General features: G+C 33.5%; 1 protein-coding gene across 1 annotated transcript; it reads left to right on the forward strand.

The window, feature by feature from the left end:
• Nucleotides 1-1,205: 1,205 nt before the first annotated feature.
• Nucleotides 1,206-21,950, forward strand: LOC109599058 (histone deacetylase 7). The gene is made up of 7 exons (XM_020014993.2): nucleotides 1,206-2,248; nucleotides 14,283-14,347; nucleotides 15,310-15,913; nucleotides 20,077-20,352; nucleotides 20,438-20,590; nucleotides 20,655-21,284; nucleotides 21,348-21,950. The coding sequence occupies exons 1-7, from the start codon at nucleotides 1,896-1,898 to the stop codon at nucleotides 21,754-21,756; spliced, it is 2,490 nt and encodes an 829-aa protein (XP_019870552.2). The 5' UTR covers nucleotides 1,206-1,895; the 3' UTR covers nucleotides 21,757-21,950.
• The last annotated feature ends 724 nt before the right edge of the window (nucleotides 21,951-22,674 follow it).

Genomic DNA, 22,674 nt, shown 5'->3' on the forward strand with positions numbered 1-22,674 from the left:
CCAAGTTTGGATCGAGAAAAGCGTCCATAAACCATAATACTTCTATGTTTAACTAGAATCTGGTATTTTAAATTGTATCGTTACACCGCTGGCCGTTCCATAATGTTCTACCATCCGACCCAAACAAATTAAATTTACTTTCTTCACTCCAAAAGACAGTGTCCTATTTTTCCTAACTCCTTGACAAGTGGGATTTTGAAAATGCCAGATGGGATACTCCGTTTTTCTTTTATAACTTGGTTATGTAAAACCGTATCAATAAGGCAATATTTCGGGTGTTCTGTTACTAACAACTAGATTAAATTGTATCGAAATTTCCTCCGGGATTTACAATTTTGTCTATCTTGAAAGTGGTTGTTCGTAGACGTCTTGGCTTGTATTGATTGTCAACACCACCTTGAGTAATATTTAATGTTTTTAAAACATCACATTGCGTTCAGCCAGTTTTACAAAGTTCAACTACTCTTTTCCTAAATTGAAGTGAAAAGTGTTCAGGCATTATTACATTGAAACAGATCGAAATTTAAGCAATTAAGTACAACTAGCAGCAAATAAAATAATATTCCAATATTTTTGTCCAAAACTTATCCGACAAAAAGAACCTAAACAAAAGGCGAACTATTGGGTGTTTTACGTACTTTTAAATTCCTAAACAAAACATCAGTTGGGGGTTTATTTATAGTCATGAGAAATCAATACGGACGACAAGAAATCAGACAGTTTGTCGGACAGAAAAAACAAAATTGATTCGCTAATAATACAGTGATAAGATCTATGAATATCAATTAAGTTTATGCGATATATTGAATATAACGTCAGTTGGTGTTATTATTAGATTTTTTATCAACGGGGCAACTAATTTGGTCGCATGATAAATTGCACCATAAACTGAAAATAGACTTAAACACTTAGCTAATTGCTTTGCGTTTCTATTTATGTCTATTATTTTGTATATTATCATTTAAAACGTTAAATATTACAGCCCAGTGTATTTTTTAAATATAAGTGCGCTTCATAAACTTTTGTTAATCTATAATTAAAATTGAGTCATCACAGTTATGCACAAAAAGCAAGACAAACAAAAAAGTTCCTCTTATCTCTTAATCCAGTGAAACATAATTCTTGTGCCACGGACAAACCACGTTTCGTACCATTAAAATACGTTTCACGTTTCTTAAAAAAACCCAAAGACGTAAAACATAAATTCATTCGAAACACCATTATCGAAAGGTTCGCGGAAATTCTTCGGCCGCTGATTAAAATGCAACAGGAAGAAGGATGGGAAATGGGCTTGTTCCGAAGTTGGGAAAGAGACGGACGGTGACGGTGTTGTTCTTAGTTGAATTTTGATTGATTTTGATTGACTGTAATTTTGTTCGTGGGATTGTTGTTTCGGGAAGTGTTAATATTTAACAACATAATAATAAAGGTGGTGTATCTTAAATATCATCAGTTAGGTTGGAACAGTCAAAGGTAATGTGAGTGCAGTGTATTGGTGGCGTGTGAATCACAGGTGGCGAAGGAGGGCGTCATCGGATTGGGCAGTTTCCTGCAACAATCGCAGTGGCAGAGAAGATTGAGGTAGCCGGCAACAGCGCATCGGCGTTCCTGCTGCGACGCCATCTGTGGACGCGATTCCGCGAGCAATCGAAACGACCTCAACGTCGACGGTCGACCATAGACCGTAGAACGGCAGTCCGACTGTGACTGCGAGTGACTGGTTTTCGGTCGGGTCGCGACTCGCGTCAGTGCGGATCATCTTGAGTGTGTTCTTCAGTGTTCATCGTGTTCGATGGTGGATCAAGCTGACCGATAAATTCCTTAGATTGAATTAGAAATAAAGGGAAAGTGTGCGCGGTGTGTGTCATGGACTCCATGGACCCGTCGTCGTGACGATGGCCGAGCAGCAGCACCGCGTGACGCCCGAGCGCGAGCTCGAACAGCAGATCCTGCAAATGAAGAAGCAGCACCAGCTCCAGCACCAGATCCTGCTGCAGCAGTTCCAACAGCAGCAGCAGCACTTGGTCGAGCAGCACGAGCAGCAGCTGCGCCAGTACCTGAAGGAGTACTGGGACCGACAAAAACACCTGCAGGAGATCAAGCAGCGCGAACAGTTGGAGGCGCTGCGCAAAAAGGAGAAGCACGAGGAGAGCGCCATCGCCTCCACGGAGGTGAAGCAGAAGCTGCAGGACTTCCTGCTGCAGCGGGCGTCCGGATGCAAGACGGCCAGGACGGACAATTCCTGCTGGTGAGTTTGGTGATCAGCTGATCGAAGGGCTGCCAACTGACGCGAGACGCGAGACGCGAGACTGTTTGTAAACACTACGCGGTGCTCTGTTGCGGACACGGACCAAGAATGTCAAACGACCCGGTCGAATGAATGATCAATCTCGAATCGGGCCTTGCTTTTAATGGCCATCAATTATGTTTGTCGAGCTGATAGCGGCTCGAACCGAGATAACGAACGAACCTACATGCAAAACAACGCGTCCGCAGCGTAACATTTATTTCGATATTCTAACATAACAAAAATTACAAATAATAATTTAAAAAGCAACGAGAAAAGTTCCCAACCAAGTTATAATGATAAGATACAGAAAAAATATACACCGAACACTCAATAACTGATTAATTTTTCATGATAAAAGTAACATTTGATTTTTTGTTATGTAAAATACAAATTGAATAAAGATAAGTATGTATTTTTTCTTATTTATTTTGTTATGAACCACTTATCAAAATATATATTTCTATTTGAGATCTGAAAATAGACTTGAAAGATGTTTTTAAACAGATAATAAAACTTTTACGACTTGTAATTTTAAATTTAGTTTAAATACGTAACTGCAACAGTACATAAAGGAAAGTGAAATAAAAACAATGTGTTTCTTAATAAATGCGTATTCAAATGAAACAGATTAATATAAACAAGTTCTAATTTACGATGTATAAAAGAATATAAATAAATATTATGCGCATACCCTGATTTTTTTTTAATTAATTCAAATTTTCGGTTAATAAATACTGTTAGAATTCCGTTTTGTTTACTACAAATATAAAATTTGACCGTCACACTCTCTTACGGAAATCCTGCAAATATTCAACATCAAAATCACCAGAAGGAACACGTTAAATTCAAGGATATTTGCATAATAATAGCATAATTCATTGTAACCAATCTTCAGTTCGTACGAATCATGATTCATGATTTTATTGTTTCATTTGCTGTTTGGGAACTTTGATCCGTGTGTCCAATGTAATGCAATGTAATGTTGGTAATTATAGAAATCCCAAACCAAAGCTGTTTACGATCCGAAACAATGTTATTGATTTATTTTCGTTTTCACTAATCTTATTGTTTTGACATACCGAACAAATTCAACAGAAATTTCGATGGTAAGGTATTAATTATGTGCACACGCTGTTTTTACGTGTGTTGCCACGATTTTTATTTTTTTCTACGTACTTGTTTAAATTGTTCGTGATTAGTGAAAATTATACACGAGCTTCATTCGAATTTGCATTTGCTAATAATATTTAAGTGGAATTCGATATCACATACTTTCAGAGGCGGATCCTCAGATGAGGTAGATCAAGAAGTGCCTGACAAAAATGGTTTTATTGATATAACATTAATATTAAAATTACATTTATGTTTTTGTTCTTTAAAATAGAATATAATTTAATATTTAAACAAAGATAATCTGTTGTAAAACGGACACTTAAACAAGCAGTAACAGTTTTATTTTAAATTTCAATGAATTTTATGACTATGTTCTCCAGAGGCACTTTTAAATGTGCCTCTTCGCGCCAGTTCGTTTCATAAATTAATTTACTTGGTTCCAACATTTGCGCATGCGCTTTAATGTCGGGCTATTGTTTCAATGGTCGGGGAACCAACGAAGTTGGCAACGAACATTGCCGATTCTTCAGTTTAAGAAACTTCTTGTGTGCCTTATGGTCACTTGTGGAAAGATTTTTAATATTGCTCCTCCAATAATAACACAAAAGAATTTATTAACATAAGAAATGTATTTGAGTGGCGTATTGTTTATTAAATAAATGTGTATTTTTAGTTTAAATTACTATGACAAAATGTTTCTTGTTAAAGAACTAAATCGCCCAATTCTTAATTTTAAAACAAATACAAGAAGAAATACGTGATTTTAACATATTTTGCTACAGTAATAAATAAATTATTTTACTGGTCACTATTTGGTTCTAATAGTTGCGCATGCGCTTTAAGGACGGCTATTGTTTCAATGACAGGGAAACTGAGGCGTGCCTCAAGCCAATGAGATAACTGCAAATACTGGCACAAACGAAGTTCTCGAACATTGCTTGTAATACTGCATCTCTAATCAAACATAATTTATTAACAGAAGAAATGATACTGAGTGGTTTTTATTAAATAAATGTGTATTTCCTGTTTAAATATACTATGACAAAATTTTTATCGTTAAAGAATTAAACCTTCTTAATTTGAATACTTTAACGAATACGAGACAAAAAAACATGGATTTAATCTTGACTCGATAAATTTGATTAGCTGGGGAAAGTACAGTATATGAATAAATTAGTTCGTTATCCACGTCTTTTATTTTCAAAAGGTAGTGGTGATATCTGGTATAAAAGGGGTTTTTGTGATTTGAAAAATCTCTCTTGGGGACTTACTTACGTGGCCAAAACACTGATAATTCGAATTGTAAATAAAAAAAAATAAAATATTGTTCCCCAGACTCAAACCACACGAGTCACCACTGCATACTTAATAATTACGAAACTAATTTACTGCTTCGATTCCAATATCAACAACGACCAGTGTATTGGACTCGTTTCTTTCAAACTGGAATTAATTGGTTTAAAATGTATTTATTATTAATATCCGAATACGTAATTTCAATGAAAAAGTAGCACGAAACAAATATAGTATTGGAGCAGTATGTTAACCTAGACCTTATCCAACACAGATCGTAAGTTATCATTGAACAAACTGTTACGCTGTCTGCGTTATCAAAATTATTTTATCTCTAGTGGAAAAGAGCAGTCCGAAATGTATTTTATGTTTTATATAAGTCGAAATGAAAAACGAACGGACGGGTTTAAAAATAGTTCCAGTGTCGTAATATCGCAACGTCAATATTGATCTTTCTCTTCAGGTGCCGTTTATTATCAAGGGGTGGAAACTAACCACTTCACCCTTTTCTTAACCAACTTTCTGTTTTCTTTTCCACCTACAAAGTGATCTTATCGATTTATTCTTTGTTGTAATAATAATAATTGTGTGTTGTACCTGTACGTACAAACGTATAACGTGGGGAAAAGGAATTTGTTGATATTTTAGTAAATACCAAGCTGACAAACGGTGCAAAATTAATTTGGTCGGTCTAAAAATAATCGGTGCTAGTGCGTCATTTATGTTATTTTTTTGCGCTAGACGAAAATTGTTCTCCTGGCAAAAGAAAAATTGGGATGACTCACGTAATTTCCAACTACTTACTTAACTCCCACCTTGAAATTGGATTAGGGCGCAAGGAAGTTTAATTAAATTTTAATTACGAACTTAAAAACCACGTTAATATGTATGTAGTGAAGCGGAAAATTTTGCAAAATGTAAATTTATTCAAAGAAACGGTTACAAACATGTTTGTTATTTTGCCGCACCAAAATTGATAGTGATGCACACAACGAATTCAACAACAAAATAAGTATTTCTATTTCTAGACTTACACTTAGAAAAAGTCTAAGCTGTTACATCACTTATTATTGCACTTTCAACAAATCTATTTTTGTTGGTTCACAATTTAATTCCTCACCTGCACTTAATTGTTTACATAGAATTCGAACGACACATGGCAACAATTATTACAAACTGTTGCTAAATCAGCGGCTTCTATAAACAAATTATTTAGTCTATTTATGTTTTGACTTAATCGGCGGTTTTATTATATTAATTGACCATCAAAACTTTCCATGTTAAAAAATTACATAAAGTTTACACTTAGGTTTTTATTAAAATTAAAAGGAAAAGAACTGACCTTTAATTTAATTAATAAATATTAATGGAAAACATGGAAAATGCATTGCAAATGCGCTATTAAAGTGACGCTTATGCAATTGATTTAAGAATGCAATAAATAATCATAATAATAATAATAATAAAGTAAAGTGTATCTCGAGATGAGAGATAAATAGAATGCGAAAATCCCACGCGTTCCGTTTTATTTATAACGCTGCCTGAGCGTTTTAAACTAATTCACATGTTTTACATATTCAATAGATGGATTAATATTTATGATTTTTTTAAGGTGAAAATTTCATATCATATTTTCGAATTTTAATTAAGGCAGACACGTTTTAATGACTTTTTTATGTGGGATAAACTGGTTTAATAATTGGAAAAATGTGCTGTACGATTTAATTGATAACTACAAATACCGATTAAATTACGAATAATTATAAGGTTGCCATAGAAATGGACGAAATACAAATAAATATGTAACTGTTGGTTGTGCACGTGTGGCAAATACACTTACTCGTACTGACTGACACTTATGAACGTTGAACGTAACATCCCATAACATAACAAATTATAAAAATAAAATTTGACGATTTAATTTTAATTCGCGTCTAAGTTTAGAGCATCGATCCGAAATATGTATTTATAGTTGCGGATTGTGCAGTTCGAATTTTAATATGGATCCTGTTTTATTTTCGACGTCGTCGAAATAATAATAGACGGGTTTAAAAATTCGCCGGTTGGAAAATAGATTGCGGTATAAATAAGTGCGGTTTAATTTGGTTCGGTCGAATAACTAAGTATTCGCAACTTTTTGCGGGGGAAACATATTTTTTTGCTTTCAATCACTGTCTCATCAGAAATCTTCAAAAAAACTAATTTTATAATATTTTATTGGGTATCTATAATATAAATACAGAGTTGCCCATTTGAATTTGTTACACCATAAAATTTGTATTTTATATCCGATTTAGACTTTTTTCTCCATTATAAAGCGAGAAAATATGTACTTATATAACCTACTGGGAATTTTTTTGGCATGAAAATTGAAGAAATCAATCTAGCAATTTTTTTATAGCAATTCCAAATTTACTGCAGAATTAAGCACCTCCTGAAATTTGTTTTCACCAATCTACCATTCATATTTCTCAATTTTTCTGGGGCAACTTTTGCATATAATTCATTAATTTTATTAAGAAAATTTGAGTTTTAAGAGTCTTCTTTGAAAATTAAAAGCAATAACCAGTAAAATATTTTTTTTATTACTGTTTTTTATCTTTGTTAAAATAGTAAAATTAGGAATTGGACAGTTTAGTTCTTTAACAACAAGCACATGTCATAGTAATTTAAATTGAAAATACCATTTATTTAATAATTAATCCCCACTCAACTACATTTCTTATGTTAATAAATTCTTTTTTGTTATTATTGGTTGCTACCATATCAAAGAAAAGAGATAGAGTAATATTAAAAATCTTTCCACAACTGACCACCATGTTGAAATGAATTGGCGCAAAGAGGCACATTTAGAAGTGCCTCGGAGAACTTACGCACAAAATATTCATTCACTTTTCTACCTTTGTTATTTTCTATTTTAAAGAATAAAAATGCATTTTTTAGTATTAACGTTGTCAATAAAATCATTTTCATATATAAATACATATTTTTTTGTCCTACAATTGAAAAAAAGTTTTAAATATGCATAATTGTTTTATGACATTTGGTATTTATCTATTTCAGGAGGTGCTAGTATTGTTTCTAGTATGATTTCTTGAATTCTTATGCCTAAAAATTACCTATTAAAATTTGATTTTGACCAAAAAACTTAAAATTTTCTCTATAAGTACATATTTTTTTGTCCTACAGTTGAAAAAAGTTTCAAATATACATAATTATTTTATGATATTTGGAATATATCTATTTCAGGTGGTGCTAGTTATATATCTAGTATGATTTCTTGAATTCTTATGCCTAAAAATTACCTATTAAGATTTGATTTTGACCAAAAAACTTGAAAATTTGTCCATAAGTACATATTTTTTTGCACTATAATTAAAAAAAAGTTTTAAATATGCATAATTGTTTTATGACATTTGGTATATATCTATTTTAGGAGGTGCTAGTATTATTTCTAGTATGATTTCTTGAATTTTTATGCCTAAAAATTACCTATTAAGATTTGATTTTGACCAAAAACCTTGAAATTTTGTCTATAAGTACATATTTTTTAGCCCTACACGTGGAAAAATGTTAAAATCAGACAAAAAATTTTAACATTACATTTGTTGACTGTCTTTCTATAATTATGCCTGTTATTTTTCGATAAACGAAAGCGTAAATGGCTTCATTATCATTTTGTTTTGTATGTGTTAAAAGTAATATTTGATAAATACTTTTACTTACACAGACGTTTTATCAGTTCATCAATAGAAGTGGTAAATAAAAAGAAAAAGGTGGTAAATATATTCCATTATCTGGTACGAGTGCAAGCCGAACCCAACATTAAAAATGTTCCATTAATTGTTGCTATAATGTCAAAGTAACAAGGCTGAATTCAATTTACCAACTGAAAATAGCCCGCCAGTTTTTATAACTAGTTTTTCATCGATTCTATTCTGCTGTCGTGTTTTATTGTGGCGATTACAATTTTATGCCGGCTATTTTTAGATTCGTTCACATTTAAACAATATTTCAGTAACTAACTAATTTAAAACCAAATGAAAACACGATCGTCAATGGGTACTTATAAATATACATAAAGAGCAACACGTGTCGAATTAAAGTAAAAAAGCAAAATGAAGAGGGGAAGTAAATTGCAGTAGCAGTACATAAAAAGGAGAAAAAAAGACAGCGTGTCTCACGTTTCCTGTGATTAAGTGAGAGCTCAACGCTGTTCAAGTGTAAACTATAGTGCACTCGATTTTTTATTTGCACCTAATTAAAATCGTGGAATGAACACGCGATCCAATCACGAAATACCCAATTGGAAGTTTGTGAAAAAGTGGGCAGAAATAGATCCGCATCGGATCGTCGAAAAACACATGTTTTACGTTATGTTTAAGACGGTTTTGCATAATATACAAATAAATCAAACTGCAACAACATTTTTGTGTGTTTTCCGAAGATTAGTATACTAAGTACTTTTTATAATAGTTTTAATCCTCCTGTGACGCAAATCTGACGTTTAAACAGCTTTTTTCTGTATACATACATTATAAATGACACAGATATGTAATATGTAAATATACATTACAAATTACGTAACAACGAAATCTGTGATTCGTGAAGTCGATCATTTCCTAAAACGTTATCAGCATGTGGACATTATTATTATTTACACGTGGTATTTGAGATCAAGAAGTTCACGTTTTTATTGCACATTATTTGTGTTAAAACAAATTATCTCAATCGTCTTATCAAATTCCTACACCCGTACTTGAACGAAGAAATTATTTTTTTTCCATTTAGTTTCTCCTTGAACAAAGGTTGTCCGGAAAATCGCATGCACTTTACGAATAAACTAGTTTTTCCCTCTTTGTTCCATTTGCACATGAATAAAACTCCATCGATCTAGTAGCCTTTACCGATAATTAACAAGGCATAAAAACAACTCACAAAACACAAAACAAGTGAATATTAATGTGGGAAAATTGTATTTTAAACAAGTGACCTGCGAAAAGTGAGGATTCGAAAGTAATTAGAAGCAAGAAGTGGAGTCGAGTTATTTCGGTAGCGAGTGCTTCTTAAAATAATAGCATCGGATTTAGCCCTTGTCTAAAATTAAGCTGAACATAAAATGGAACAAATTCTATTTCTTGATTCGTTTCCCGGAATTAAGAGGCTGTGCCCACAAAGCGGGAACAATGTAACAATAGAAAAAATCCGTACTCGAAATGTTTTCATTTTTTCTATCAACTTAGATAGCGGACTGATAAGGAAAATAAGCTGTTGTTTATCAGACAATCAAAATATGATGTTGCGAAAATTAAGATATGTGCCAACAACAAACCAGTTTTCGTACTTGAACACTGCTTGTTTTCCTTTTTTTTGTTAATTTAATTGTGAAATACATTTTAACAGTCGGAATTAATTATGATACGAATATAAATAGTCGGTTATTTATAGAAATTACAGATTAACCAATTAATTAAAATTGTTTTTGTGTTTTTAAGAAAATTATTCGGGAGAACATTTATACAAGTATAGAGTGATGGAAAAAAGTATGGAATACTTTTAAAAATTTGATTTTTATACCCTGGAATTTTTATATCTGTTGTAATGGGGATATTAGTTTATTTACTGTCAGTTGTACTTAATTTCTTAACATTTTTGGTCGGTTTCAACGTAGTAATGTCTAAACACGTTTACTTTTCTCCTCAATTTAGGAAAAGAGTAGTTGAACTTTGTGAAAGTGACTGAACGTAATGTGGTATGGCTAAAACATTAAATATTATTCAAAAATTTTCTGTAAATTCCGCATTCTAGGTGGTGTTGAAAATCGATGCAAGGCACTCCCAAGATTGTAAAAGGACTCCCCCTCAAAAAATCAAGTTAATCTAGATGTTAGTAGCGATTTCTCAGTCTTATTGATGCGGGACTACTTGGCTTAGTTGCAGTTAAAAAATCACAGCTATGAAAGGAAAACAAAGCATCCCGTCTGGCACTTACAAAATCGCTCTGGACAAACGGATCAGGGTCCTTTGGAGAGACGAAAGTACCACTATAAATACCACATTCCTGCAGCTAAATATGGTGGCGGAAGCATTATGGTTTTTCCTTATCAAAAATTGGATCCTTGAATCAAGTGGTGGCTAAAATGGATGATTTTCAATTCATACTGGAAAACACCATATTTCTGTTTGCCCAAGAAAAGGTACCAAGTACCATTTAGAAGATTTCTAAGGATAAACTTAACTGAGTTTGAATGGCCGTCTTAGCCCCCAGATCTAAATACAATTGAACACAAAATATTGAAATATTGAAGTTAATATTATTATTATAAAATATTTCATACTTTTTTCAAAACCAAATTGATTTTTTATTTAAAGGAAAAAGTAAACTCTGTGAATAGTAATGATCATTGTGATTAATGGACCGATTTTGCAATGAATTAATTACATATGATCAGATTAGGGAAAATATTAAGTAACATTTGTAACAAGTAAGTAAATATTCCATACTTTTTTCCACCTCTGTGAGTATAATCCGAGTGATTTGCACCTTCTCGGAAAAAGGAACGTAGAAACTATTTAATGTATCAACATTAAATATTAACATATTAAATAAGTAGTTGTGTGTTTGGTTTAGTTTTTAGCCCGAAGCGGTGCTCGTTTTTTACATTCGGATGTAAAAATAATAATTCGTCGGCCATGAAAACTACATTTCGAAATAAATCTATTTTTAAACCGTTTTCAATGAAAATTCATTCCTGTTTTATGTGTACTAATACGCTAATTGCAATCTCAAAATAATTAATTGGTAATTGTGATACGTAAAATTTTCTGCACCCAGTCACGATTTAATTGTTAGAAAATCAGAATTTGGCGATCGCTTCTCAAATGAAGGGAGCCAAAAGTTTCTATAAACCAGTTTCAATTATGTTGTTGCATTAAGAACAGGTGTGTTTGTTAATTTATGTTTGTTTTGGTTAGTTGGACTCCTGAAAAACATGTGTTCGGATTAACTTAAGAACTTTTCTCGTTGCTTACATTTTCTATCGTACATACACACGTAAATATCTATGAACAACTGAAGCTGCGATAAATTTTAAATGTTACCGTGAAGAAACGAGGCGACAATCTCAAAAGTACAATGTTTATTTTAAAAGTGTTACGGTATCATCGGGAACGACAAATCGGGAATTCCGCAGATTTTGGCATCATTTCAACGGTTCCTTTGTTAAAGGCACAAAACTATTAATAAATGATGAGAATTTAAGATGAATTTTTAATAATCGTCGCGAGTGGTCCCATCATTTGAACAAATTTTAAGTCATGCACATTATTGATTCACGAGACTGTGGTGATAATAATTTGTTTACAGCCAATGTGTCATCAATAAATAATCAAAATTGATTGTCGACAAATATCTAGAGGACGCACGATTTATGACAGAATTTCATTCGTTATGATTCTTCCCTATTTTTAGAATATTACCAAAATTTGTGTTTTTTATAAAAGGATTCTTAAGAATACGAATTAATTTATCGTATTTATGTATCGAGAAATTCGTGTACTATTTTATGAACAGTTAAATTGGCCCGAAACCAAATTCCACTGGATCAATTTTTAGAGATTAAAATTAAAGAAATCACATTAACAAATTTTATTATAATAAAACTAATTTCACCACTGAATTAAGTGCCCTTCGAAATGGGTATATACCACATTTCATGAAAAACTATGCTTAATCATAATTCTTTGAAAAAATTAAAAATCATAAATTGTAAAAAATAGCATAAAATACCTTATTTTTCAACAATATCGGAATTCATAAGAAGAATATCATTTTTAGCTCTTTTAATAAGCATAATTTTTATGAAATTTAGTATACACACATTTCAGGAGGTGCTTAATCCAGTGGTGTAGTTAGTTTTTCTATAAAAGAATTGGTGGTGATTTCTTCAGTTTTTGTGCCTAAAAAATTGCTCAGTAGGTTTTTCAGACTAGAAATCGTAATATTTTGTCCATAAGTACATAATTTCTGTGAAAAAATTGATAATCATAAACTGTCAAAAATAGTATAAAATACTTTATTTTTCAACAATATTGGAATGTTAAACTAGTAACACTATATTTATACTACAGTTCGTGGTTACCTCTTTTTAATCATTTGGAAATTAGCTCATATTAGTCCTTAATTCTACCATGAACTTACGAAAATTATATGATAAATGCTTTGAGTTGAACAGTGAGTTAATGGAAGTAAATACAATTTGAATATTACAAATATTAGTATAATACATATTTCAGTATTGTTGAAAAAATAAGATACTTTGTGCTACTTGTGACAGTTTATTCTATAGATATGATTAAAAAAAATTAATTCATAAGAAGAATATAATTTTAATTCTATTAATATGCACAATTTTTTTTATGAAAATTAATATACACCCATTTCGGGAGATTTTTAATCCAGTGGTGTAGTTAGATTTTCTATAAAAGAATTGGTGCTATGATTTATTCAGTTTTTATGCTTAAAAATTACTCAGTAAGTTTTAGTTTCAGGCTAGAAAACGCGACATTTTGTCCATAAGTACATAATTTCGAGAAATTAACAAAAAAAAATTAAAAACTAAAAATTAATGTTTTTTTGGCTTAAAACTGGGCGAATTTTTAGACATTAAAATTGACCCTCTGAATTGGGTATATACCAAATTTTGTAAAAAACTATACTGATTCATAATTCTGTGAAAAAATTAAAAATCATTATCTGTCAAAAATAGCATAAAATAAAACAATATTAGAATGTTAAACTAGTAACACTATATTTATAATATACTAATACTGGTAATATTCAAATTTTATTTGTTTCCTCCAATCTACGGTTCGTGGTTACCTCTTTCTATTTATTTTGGGTAATTTACTTACATTAGTTCTTAATTCTACCATGAACATACTAAAATGATATGATTTTATATTTTATTCCATAGACTTGATTAAAAAAATTAATTCATAATAGGAATATCATTTTTAATTTTATTAATATGCGTAATTTCTTTTATTAAATTTAGTATATACTTAGTTTGGGATGTGCTTAATCCAGTGGTGTAGTTACATATTCTATAAAAGAATTGGTGGTATGAAGTATTATACATAATTCAATATTGTTGAAAAATAAGATACTTTGTGCGACTTTTGACAGTTTATTTTATAAACTTGATTAGAAAAATTAATTCGTAAGGAGAATATCATTTTTAATTCTATTAATATGCATAATTTTTTTATGAAATCTAGTATATACCCATTTCGGGATGTAGTTAATCCAGTGGTGTACTTAGATTTTCTATGAAAGAATTGGTGGTATGACAGTTTTTATGCCTAAGAAATTACCAAGTAGGTTTTGGTTTCAGGCTTGAAAACATGACATTTTGTCCATAAGTACATAATTTCACGCAATTAAAAAAAAATAATATGTTAAAAACGTCGAGAAATAGTAATTTAAAAAAGTAAACTAATTAATAACAAATTATTTAAATAGATGGTGCGCATTCACCAAAAGTTTAAACATGAACATGAATTTAATCCGTTTTTTCTTGTTTCAGGTCAGAAGGGATGGATACAGGGTCTGATTCTACTACAAACAACGATTTTCCTTTAAGAAAAACAGGTTAATACTTTTACTTCTTTCTTATATTTACATCAACACAAAAATTGTTTTTCCCTTTTTAATAATAAAAAAATTATTTATTAAAACAAACTGAAACAAAAAAATTATTAATTAATAATTTGTTTATTCTTTACTTGTCCAAATTATATTGTTGTTAATTTAGTTCCAAAGTATGCGTTTGATTTTTACAATTACTTAACAAAAATAATGTATAAGAATTATTAAATACAAACCATAAACCATTCGCTAAATTCCGATAAATATTATGAGTCATAATTCAAGTAACAGTCAACCAATTTTAGCATATAAAATAAACAATTTTATTTTAGCGAATCAAAAATTAAACCACAGCGTTGCCTAAATTCCTGATCTTTTTATTAATTTCAATAATGAATATATATTACTAAACTTTATGCAGCAATTATGTTTGTATCGGGAAAGGCCATAATTAGAAATGGAAATATTGTTATACCTATAGTGTGTCGACTAATTTATTATTCTCTTTTGTACGAGGAGAAAATACTAATTGTATGTTTGATACTTACGTTAACGCGTTTAAAAACGGTCATTAAATTTCATTAAATGATGCATAAAAATTGTAATTTCTACTGAGTAACACGAACATTCGATTTTATTTACTTAACCAGATTTACATCTTAAATTCGTATGATAAATAAATTGTTTTGATATGCGATTCAGCGAAAATCGTAACACGTAAACGTAATTTACACTTTCCACTTGCGAACTAAATATTTACCGAACAATAATTACCTCTCTCAATTTTGCCAGACACATGTCCTAATAATTGAAAAAGGTTTATCATGAAATATTCCGAATTCCGTTAAATATCTAACCATTTTAAAGATGTAATACCAGTCGAGGGCCCATAAAGTTTTTAGACACGTCGTTCCCCCAATTTGACAAACATTCATTCAGTTTCGTTTTTGTAATTACGTTCGCAGCATCCGAGCCGAACTTGCTCAAGGTGCGACTGAAACAACGTGTGATGGAACGACGTTGCAGCCCGATGAGCAAGCGCCACCTGCTGCCGCCCGCGTTCAAGAAGAAGCTGCTCAGCACGTGTCTGCCGCCCAGCGACTCGCCGCCCCAGGAACCGCCCAAGGAGCTGAGCCCGCCGTGCGAGGCCGAGGAGTACCAGAGACACGCGCTCTTCAGCAGTCCCTCGATGCCGAACATCTCGCTGGCGACGCACCACGTCCTCAGTCCCGACCTGAGCGAGGCGGCAGCCCGGGCGGCGGCGACCGCCCGTCTCGGCATGCCGCTCACCGGGACCATGCTACCTGGTACCTTGCCCTTTTACCCCTCGTTGCCGGCCATCGAGGCCGAGCACGAGGAACAGCAGCCCCTGGACACGATCTGCGAGCTACAGGAGCCCCAGCAGTCCAGGGGAGTGATACGACCGTTGGGCAGGACGCAGTCCTCGCCGCTGCCTCTGGGCCATCCGCAGCTGGAGGCGCCGCCCATTCCGATACCGCAACCGCCGCAGCCGCCGCCCGAGGAGCAGGAACAACGCGACCTCGAACTCAGGGCGAACGAATCGAGGAGGTAATTGACGGGAACTCATGAACGTTTTCCATTTAATCGCCCGCTCCAATTTGTCTTCCATTGTCCATTGTTTCGAACTCGCGGCACAACTCAAACACAACAAACAATACATTCGCGACACAATAACACACGTATATGCCGTTTTCATTGAAATTCACTTTCGTAATTGCGTGTTTTAATCACCGTTACTATTTATCTATTCATTGGATCGTTCGTCAATAGGAGAAATAAATGATGATTTAAAAATTTAAAGTTATTACGACACGAAATGTGTGTCGATACGAAAACCGGGCGAAGAGAGGGCGATAGGGGGATGGGGAGGTAGGGAGGTGGGTTGCGTCGAACGGGAGAGCGTGGGAGTCGGGGTTCCTATTTTTAGATACGACACATAATAAGGGAGCCAGTCGAGCTTCGATCGGGACACGCTACAAAAAAAAGAAACTAGCGAAATGGAGGGGAGGAATGGGGCAACACGTCGCTGCGTGTCCATTGATTTATAACCCCCACGTTCTGGTGGCGATGGAACAGGTGGCTGGAAACAATATCTCGGCGCTTGAGGAAGGTTTCGTGCGCACGGTACGAAACGTACTCATCAACAATGGAACTGACTGACTGACTCACCACACACATGTATCATTTCAAATTAAAACTTTGTTCTTTTTCGCAATAATGTACTATATTTTATCGTTGATTTTTAATTACCAATGTTTTCTCATTAAACAAAGAAATCATAAAAAATAAAAAATGAAATAAATTTTTATTCGATTAATTTATTTCAGCATTTTCTAGTTTCTAGTATTTTTATTTCATAATTTTACATAACAAAAAATATTTAAAACTAAATTATAAAAAGTGATTGTCTTGCAAAAATAAAAATTCGTCATAAATATTAACGACTACTACGAATTCTTAATTAAAAACTAATAGAAATTAGCATTGTTTCTATGGGTTTTTATAGTTTTTTAACGTCACAAATTTAAGTTATAAATAAATAAATAAACAGCATGTAATGATAACTTATCTATTCGTTTAAAAAGTTATTATTTACACTTTTCTGACTTGTAACATTTAAAAGCACAAATGAAAAATCAATTGATAACAGCATAAATTATAGAGGGCGATCAATGAGGAATAAATTTTCCGTTTCGATTAAGAAAGTATGTTATATTTATGTATAGGGCGTATATAATGTATGTACTATGTAGTGTCGGTCGGGTCAGTTGAGTGCACCAAACGCCATTGACACTAATTACAATCAGCAGTGACCCAACGGTTAAAAATAGACGCTAAATTGCCTTTTCCTTTTCATACGCCCCTTTTTCTCTTCCCCAAACCACTAATGTTGGTCGCTGCTGTTACGAAGGGAATTCGTGGAAACAGCGGAAAATGTGGAAATCCACCAGGATTGATTTTTTATTTTTAGAACTCACGCTCGGGGAGTATCTCAATTCGCATCTAACCTTTTGCGTTTCACGTTTTTTCTTTTCTCTCACCCCTTTTTTTATTGTCAAGGTGAAACTTTTCACCTGATAGGTATTCAACAATGGAAATAAATCTAATAAAATCTGGAATAAATCTCTTTTCCTGGAGTAATCAGATGGCAGATTTTATGATGGACCCATAGAAATTGAGCATCTGCTCTTGACAATTTCTGCCTTGTTTTCCAATTTGCATTTTATTCACAAATGCTACGATAATGACGCAATTTATTTATCGTCACAATCGAAACAAACGAACCGCATTTCTCCCTCAATGGCCCCATTAAAACCTTTTAAAACATGTTTATTAAATAATCCCTTTAAATTCAAAAGATAAATTAATTAATTAACAATTAATTAATCAAATTTTCCGCATTGAATTTCTGAAATAAAAACATGAAACAGTAGAATAATACAAATATTACTTTACTAAAATCTTCGTAAATAAATAATTGAATTGCTCAGTTATATTGATTATTTTATGGTTCACATTGACAATAACATCAAAGAACTTGATTCAACTGGTTCGCAACAATGGTTTTTGTATTTCTATTTCCTTAATACTCTTTATTCAATTAGCAAACAAAATATATATCTTTTGTACATATTAACTATATAATTTATATACTGTGTGGCCCATTTAAATATCTATAATTTTTGTGTCATTTTGAGAAAATGTTCTATTTTTTGTCCAAAAACCAAATTGGAAATGTTTTAGGCATGAAAATTGAAGTAAATCATCCAGAAAAATCTAAATATATCACTGGATTAAATAAAATGGTATATACGAAAATTCATAAAAAAATTATGCATATTTATAATTCTGTGGTAAAATTAAAAATCTATTCTTTTTGTGACCTAACACGACGGCTACTCAGATAAGTCACGTGAGTCATTTTATTTTTAACAATTAACCAGATTTATTATATGTATTTGTTTAAATTTCCAATTTTTTTTTACTTATTTAATAAACAAGATTTTTTAAATATATCTTATTTATTTTCTTGTTCAGAAAAATTTAAAAAAAGTAAAAATTTTTTGTTTAAATAAAAAAATCAATAAAATGAAGCAAGTTTGATCAATTAATATCAATTAAAATTAATTATATTTGTTTTTTAAAGGTACAAAAATTAAGTCATTTACAAGTAATGTAAATTGTTAAAAATGAAGATAAATATTAATAATATTATATAAAAAAATAAGAATATTATTCATAATATATGAAATATTTAATTAAAAAGACCCTGGATACTGAAAAAAATTTAATGATTAGAAATTTAATTTAAAAAGTATCTTAAATGTGTGTAAATGTATTATTCAACAAATACATTTTTATGCTTTTATTCTTTAAAATAGAATATAACTTAGTATTTAAACTAAGATAGAAGAATGACATATTCTAACGGACAAGTAAACAAGCAATAACAGTTTTATATTAAATTTCAATGAATATTTTGTGCGTCAGTTAAGTTCAGATTTTGTTTCAAAGTTAGGTGAACTGAGGCGTGCCTCTAATCAATAAAATAACTCCAAAAACTGACACGAACAAAATTCCCTAACATTTCTGATTTTTCAGTTTATTTTGAAAGTAGTAAAAATATTTAGTATAAAAGGAGTTTTTGTGATTTGAAAAATTTATCTTGCGGACTAAATTTATATCACAAAAGAATTCGAATTGTATGTTGTTAATTTATGTGTAAATAAAAATAAAATATTGTTTTTGTTTTTCTGTTCTAAATATATAATGTGCCTTACCAGACTCAAAAGTCACGAACGACCACTGATTATTAAAATAATCATCCTCTGATAGTTTATTCCAAAAAAAAAAGAGAAAAAAGAATATTTGATTTTACATATTTTTTATGTAATTTAGTATATAACCATTTCAGAGGGTGTTTAAGCAAATTATGTAGTTATATATGCTTTAAACAATTTAGTAGCCTAATTTTCAAGCCAAAAAAATGTAAAATTTTGTCTATAAGTACATATTTTCTTGTTTTTCAATTGAAAAAATTTTTATTAAAATCTGCCAAAAATATAAATTTCCTCTTTCAAATGAGCCACACTGTATGTTATTATTGTAGAGATATTTAATATGTTTAATAGAAAATAAATGTCTATAATAAACACATTTTGCTGGTGTTGTGGAAAAACAAATCGGGATAATAGAAATTAACAACATTGATCTCGTGTGTGTTTTCCTGAGAAAACGCGCAGAACGAAACACACACGTAAAAAAATTATCAAACCCGCTCAACGATAATTTGTTTATAATTCGCGTTCTATTTTTAGTTTCATGGCTTCGAGCGAACGATCCTCTATTTTTAGCGCGGTCGCATGTTCATGCAAATTGTTATTATTATTTTTTTTATGTGTTCATGCGCTACTGCGACATGCTTTTGTTGCAAATCGCGAATTTGTTTATTGCGTTATCGATTTATAGCCTTGACGGTTCAAACTGGTCAATTCGTTGATATATAGGGGCGAATTTTTTGTCGGGGTGCAACAGTTCCCTCCCAATCGACATCACAATCCGCCAATGAGACTTATTTATAAATGTTGGATAAATGCATAAGTTGGTTGCGTGACTGTCACCCACACAAAATCATAATGGATAGATATTTTCATCCGTTTCGCAACTACTTGCAAGTGTTGCATAACTGAAGGGTTTCGTATTTTCGGCAGCATAAGGCCGCTGTCGCGGGCCCTGAGCAGCCCCGTGGTCCACCTGGGTCAGCCCGGCTCGGCCTGCGCCCCCGGCGTCGTGGACGGAGTGACGGGCGGTCCGCCGCCCACGCTTTGCCGCCGTCGCGCCTCCTCCACCCCCTCCACCGGCCTGGCGTACGACAACCAGATGCTGAAGCACGCGTGCGTCTGCGGCAACAACGGCCTCCATCCGGAGCACGCGGGCCGCCTCCAGAGCATCTGGTCGCGTCTCCTGGAAACCGGACTCGTATCCAGGTGAGAATTTATTTTCGGAACTCGCCACCAATCGATATTCGACATGTCAATCGGATTTGTGATGCATCTGATGTTTTGGTTTTAGGTGTGACAGGCTGAGGCCGCGGAAAGCGACGACGCAAGAGTTGCAAACATGCCATTCGGAAACGCACGCTTTGTTATATGGAACGAGCTCCTTGAACAGACACAAAATGGAGCTCAGCAAGCTCAATACACTTCCTGTTACGGCTTTTGTGAGGTACACATACTTCTTTTGTTTAAATTGTCCTATATATTATAAACAAATTTTTATTTGATTTAAGACTGCACTGCGGTGGCATCGGCGTCGACACGGACACAACGTGGAACGAAGTGTACACCGCCCCCGCTGCTCGAATGGCGGTCGGCTGTACGGTCGACTTGGCGGTGCGCACGTGGACCGGCGACATCCGCAACGGATTCGCCATCGTGCGGCCGCCCGGTCATCATGCGGAAGCGCAACAGGCCATGGGATTCTGTTATTTCAATTCGGTTGCGATAGCCGCCAGGATCCTGCAGAGGGAATACAGGGTGCACAAGATCATGGTCTTCGATTGGGACGTGCACCACGGGAACGGGACGCAGGAGATCTTTTACGACGACCCGAGGGTGTTGGTGGTGTCGATGCATCGGCACGACGACGGCAACTTCTTTCCAGGTACAGGAGGAACGGGCGAGTGCGGCGCGGGCGCCGGCGTCGGTTACAACGTGAACATTGCCTGGTCTGGAGGTCTGAATCCACCATTGGGCGACGCCGAATACCTGGCAGCGTTTCGGAGTGTCGTGATGCCGATTGCGCGCGAATTCAACCCGGACATAGTATTAGTGTCCGCCGGATTCGACGCGACGGACGGACACGCGCCTCCCCTTGGTGGTTACAGGGTGTCGCCTGCGTGTTTTGGATACATGACAAGGTACATAGATAATGTCGACTTATCACTCTCTTTGTTAACTGTGATTTCCTTCTTGTTACACAGACAGTTAATGCAGTTGGCTAGAGGCAGAGTGGTGCTGGCACTGGAAGGCGGCTACGATCTGCCCTCGATATGCGATTCTGCCGAGGAGTGCGTCAGAGTTCTGCTCGGCGACCAGCCGTCCGCCATCTCGCCATTTGAGTTGGCTCGCACACCATGCTCGAACGCCACCTTAGCTCTCCAGAAGGTGATCGCTGCACAAAGTCCCCACTGGCCCTGTCTGCAGGAGTCGCACAAAAGCGCCGCGTGCTCCTACAACGACGCTCTCCGCAACGAGAAAGAGGACAAGGACACGGTCTCGGCGATGGCGAGTCTGTCGATGCAACCGCCACCGGGAATGGTGTCACCCACGCCCTTCCATCACCACCACCACCACCCCAAGGCGATGGAGGCGGGTAGGCCGCTCACGTGAACGCGGATGACGGACGACGAAGCGAGACGAGACGAGGAGAGAGCGACAATGCGTACACTACTACGTTTGGTTCAACATTCCGGGGCGGCGGAAAGCCCGAGGGCGGCCGCCCATTTATGATAAGATCAAATTATCGTGTGTTTTATTTTTGTTAATATATTGAAAGTTTTTAATAAAACAGTTTATTTACTTTATGTCCAGCATGTTTTCATTGCTATATCCCCGTTGTTGATGTTGATTGATATGTTATTGAATAAATGAGATGTTTATTGCTATTACATGTGTTTTTACTAATTTATACATTTTGCAAAAATATTTCTTTTTCTAATCAACAGTACAGTATAAATTAAATATAATAGTAGAAGTTTATTCTACTATTGATAAAGAATATATGGATATTTTAATATATATATATATATATATATATATATATATATATATATATATATATATATATATATATATATATGGGTATATTAAACGAGTGAAGCAAAAATTTCACTGAAATTAAACAATATACAATTAATTAATTTGTTTATAATCATTACCTCATTCATCATAGCCTAAATTGGTAAAATATGGCGTAATATTACGTGTAATCTTAGTTGCCTACCAGTAGTGGCGCATAGCACTACCTAAATCTACATTAAATTAGACTGAAAATTATTTGAATCTGATTAAATACTTATACAAATCTACGAATTAATATATAAAATCTTTACCTTGTTAAGAAATACGCCTCATATTTGCGCAAATATTGAATATCTACATACAATTTATATACGAACAATTTATACATATGTATGTATTGAAATATTCTGTATTTTAATTAAATCGTCCAGCATGAAATTTTTAAATGTGATAAATGAATGAAGTGCGGGTATTTTAATTTATTATATTTAATTTCACTATGAATGA

Source organism: Aethina tumida, chromosome 4 (assembly GCF_024364675.1).
Source record: "Aethina tumida isolate Nest 87 chromosome 4, icAetTumi1.1, whole genome shotgun sequence".
Taxonomy (NCBI): Eukaryota; Metazoa; Arthropoda; class Insecta; order Coleoptera; family Nitidulidae; genus Aethina; species Aethina tumida.

What these genes read in the sequence shown, in the direction of transcription:
- LOC109599058 (XM_020014993.2), top strand. Translation starts at nt 1,896, where the DNA reads ATGGCCGAGCAGCAGCACCGCGTGACGCCCGAGCGCGAGCTCGAACAG. An exon ending in AGGGCGAACGAATCGAGGAG is followed by an intron (nt 15,914 to 20,076) that starts GTAATTGACGGG and finishes TATTTTCGGCAG; the next exon opens with CATAAGGCCGCTGTCGCGGG. An exon ending in TGTTTTGGATACATGACAAG is followed by an intron (nt 21,285 to 21,347) that starts GTACATAGATAA and finishes CTTGTTACACAG; the next exon opens with ACAGTTAATGCAGTTGGCTA.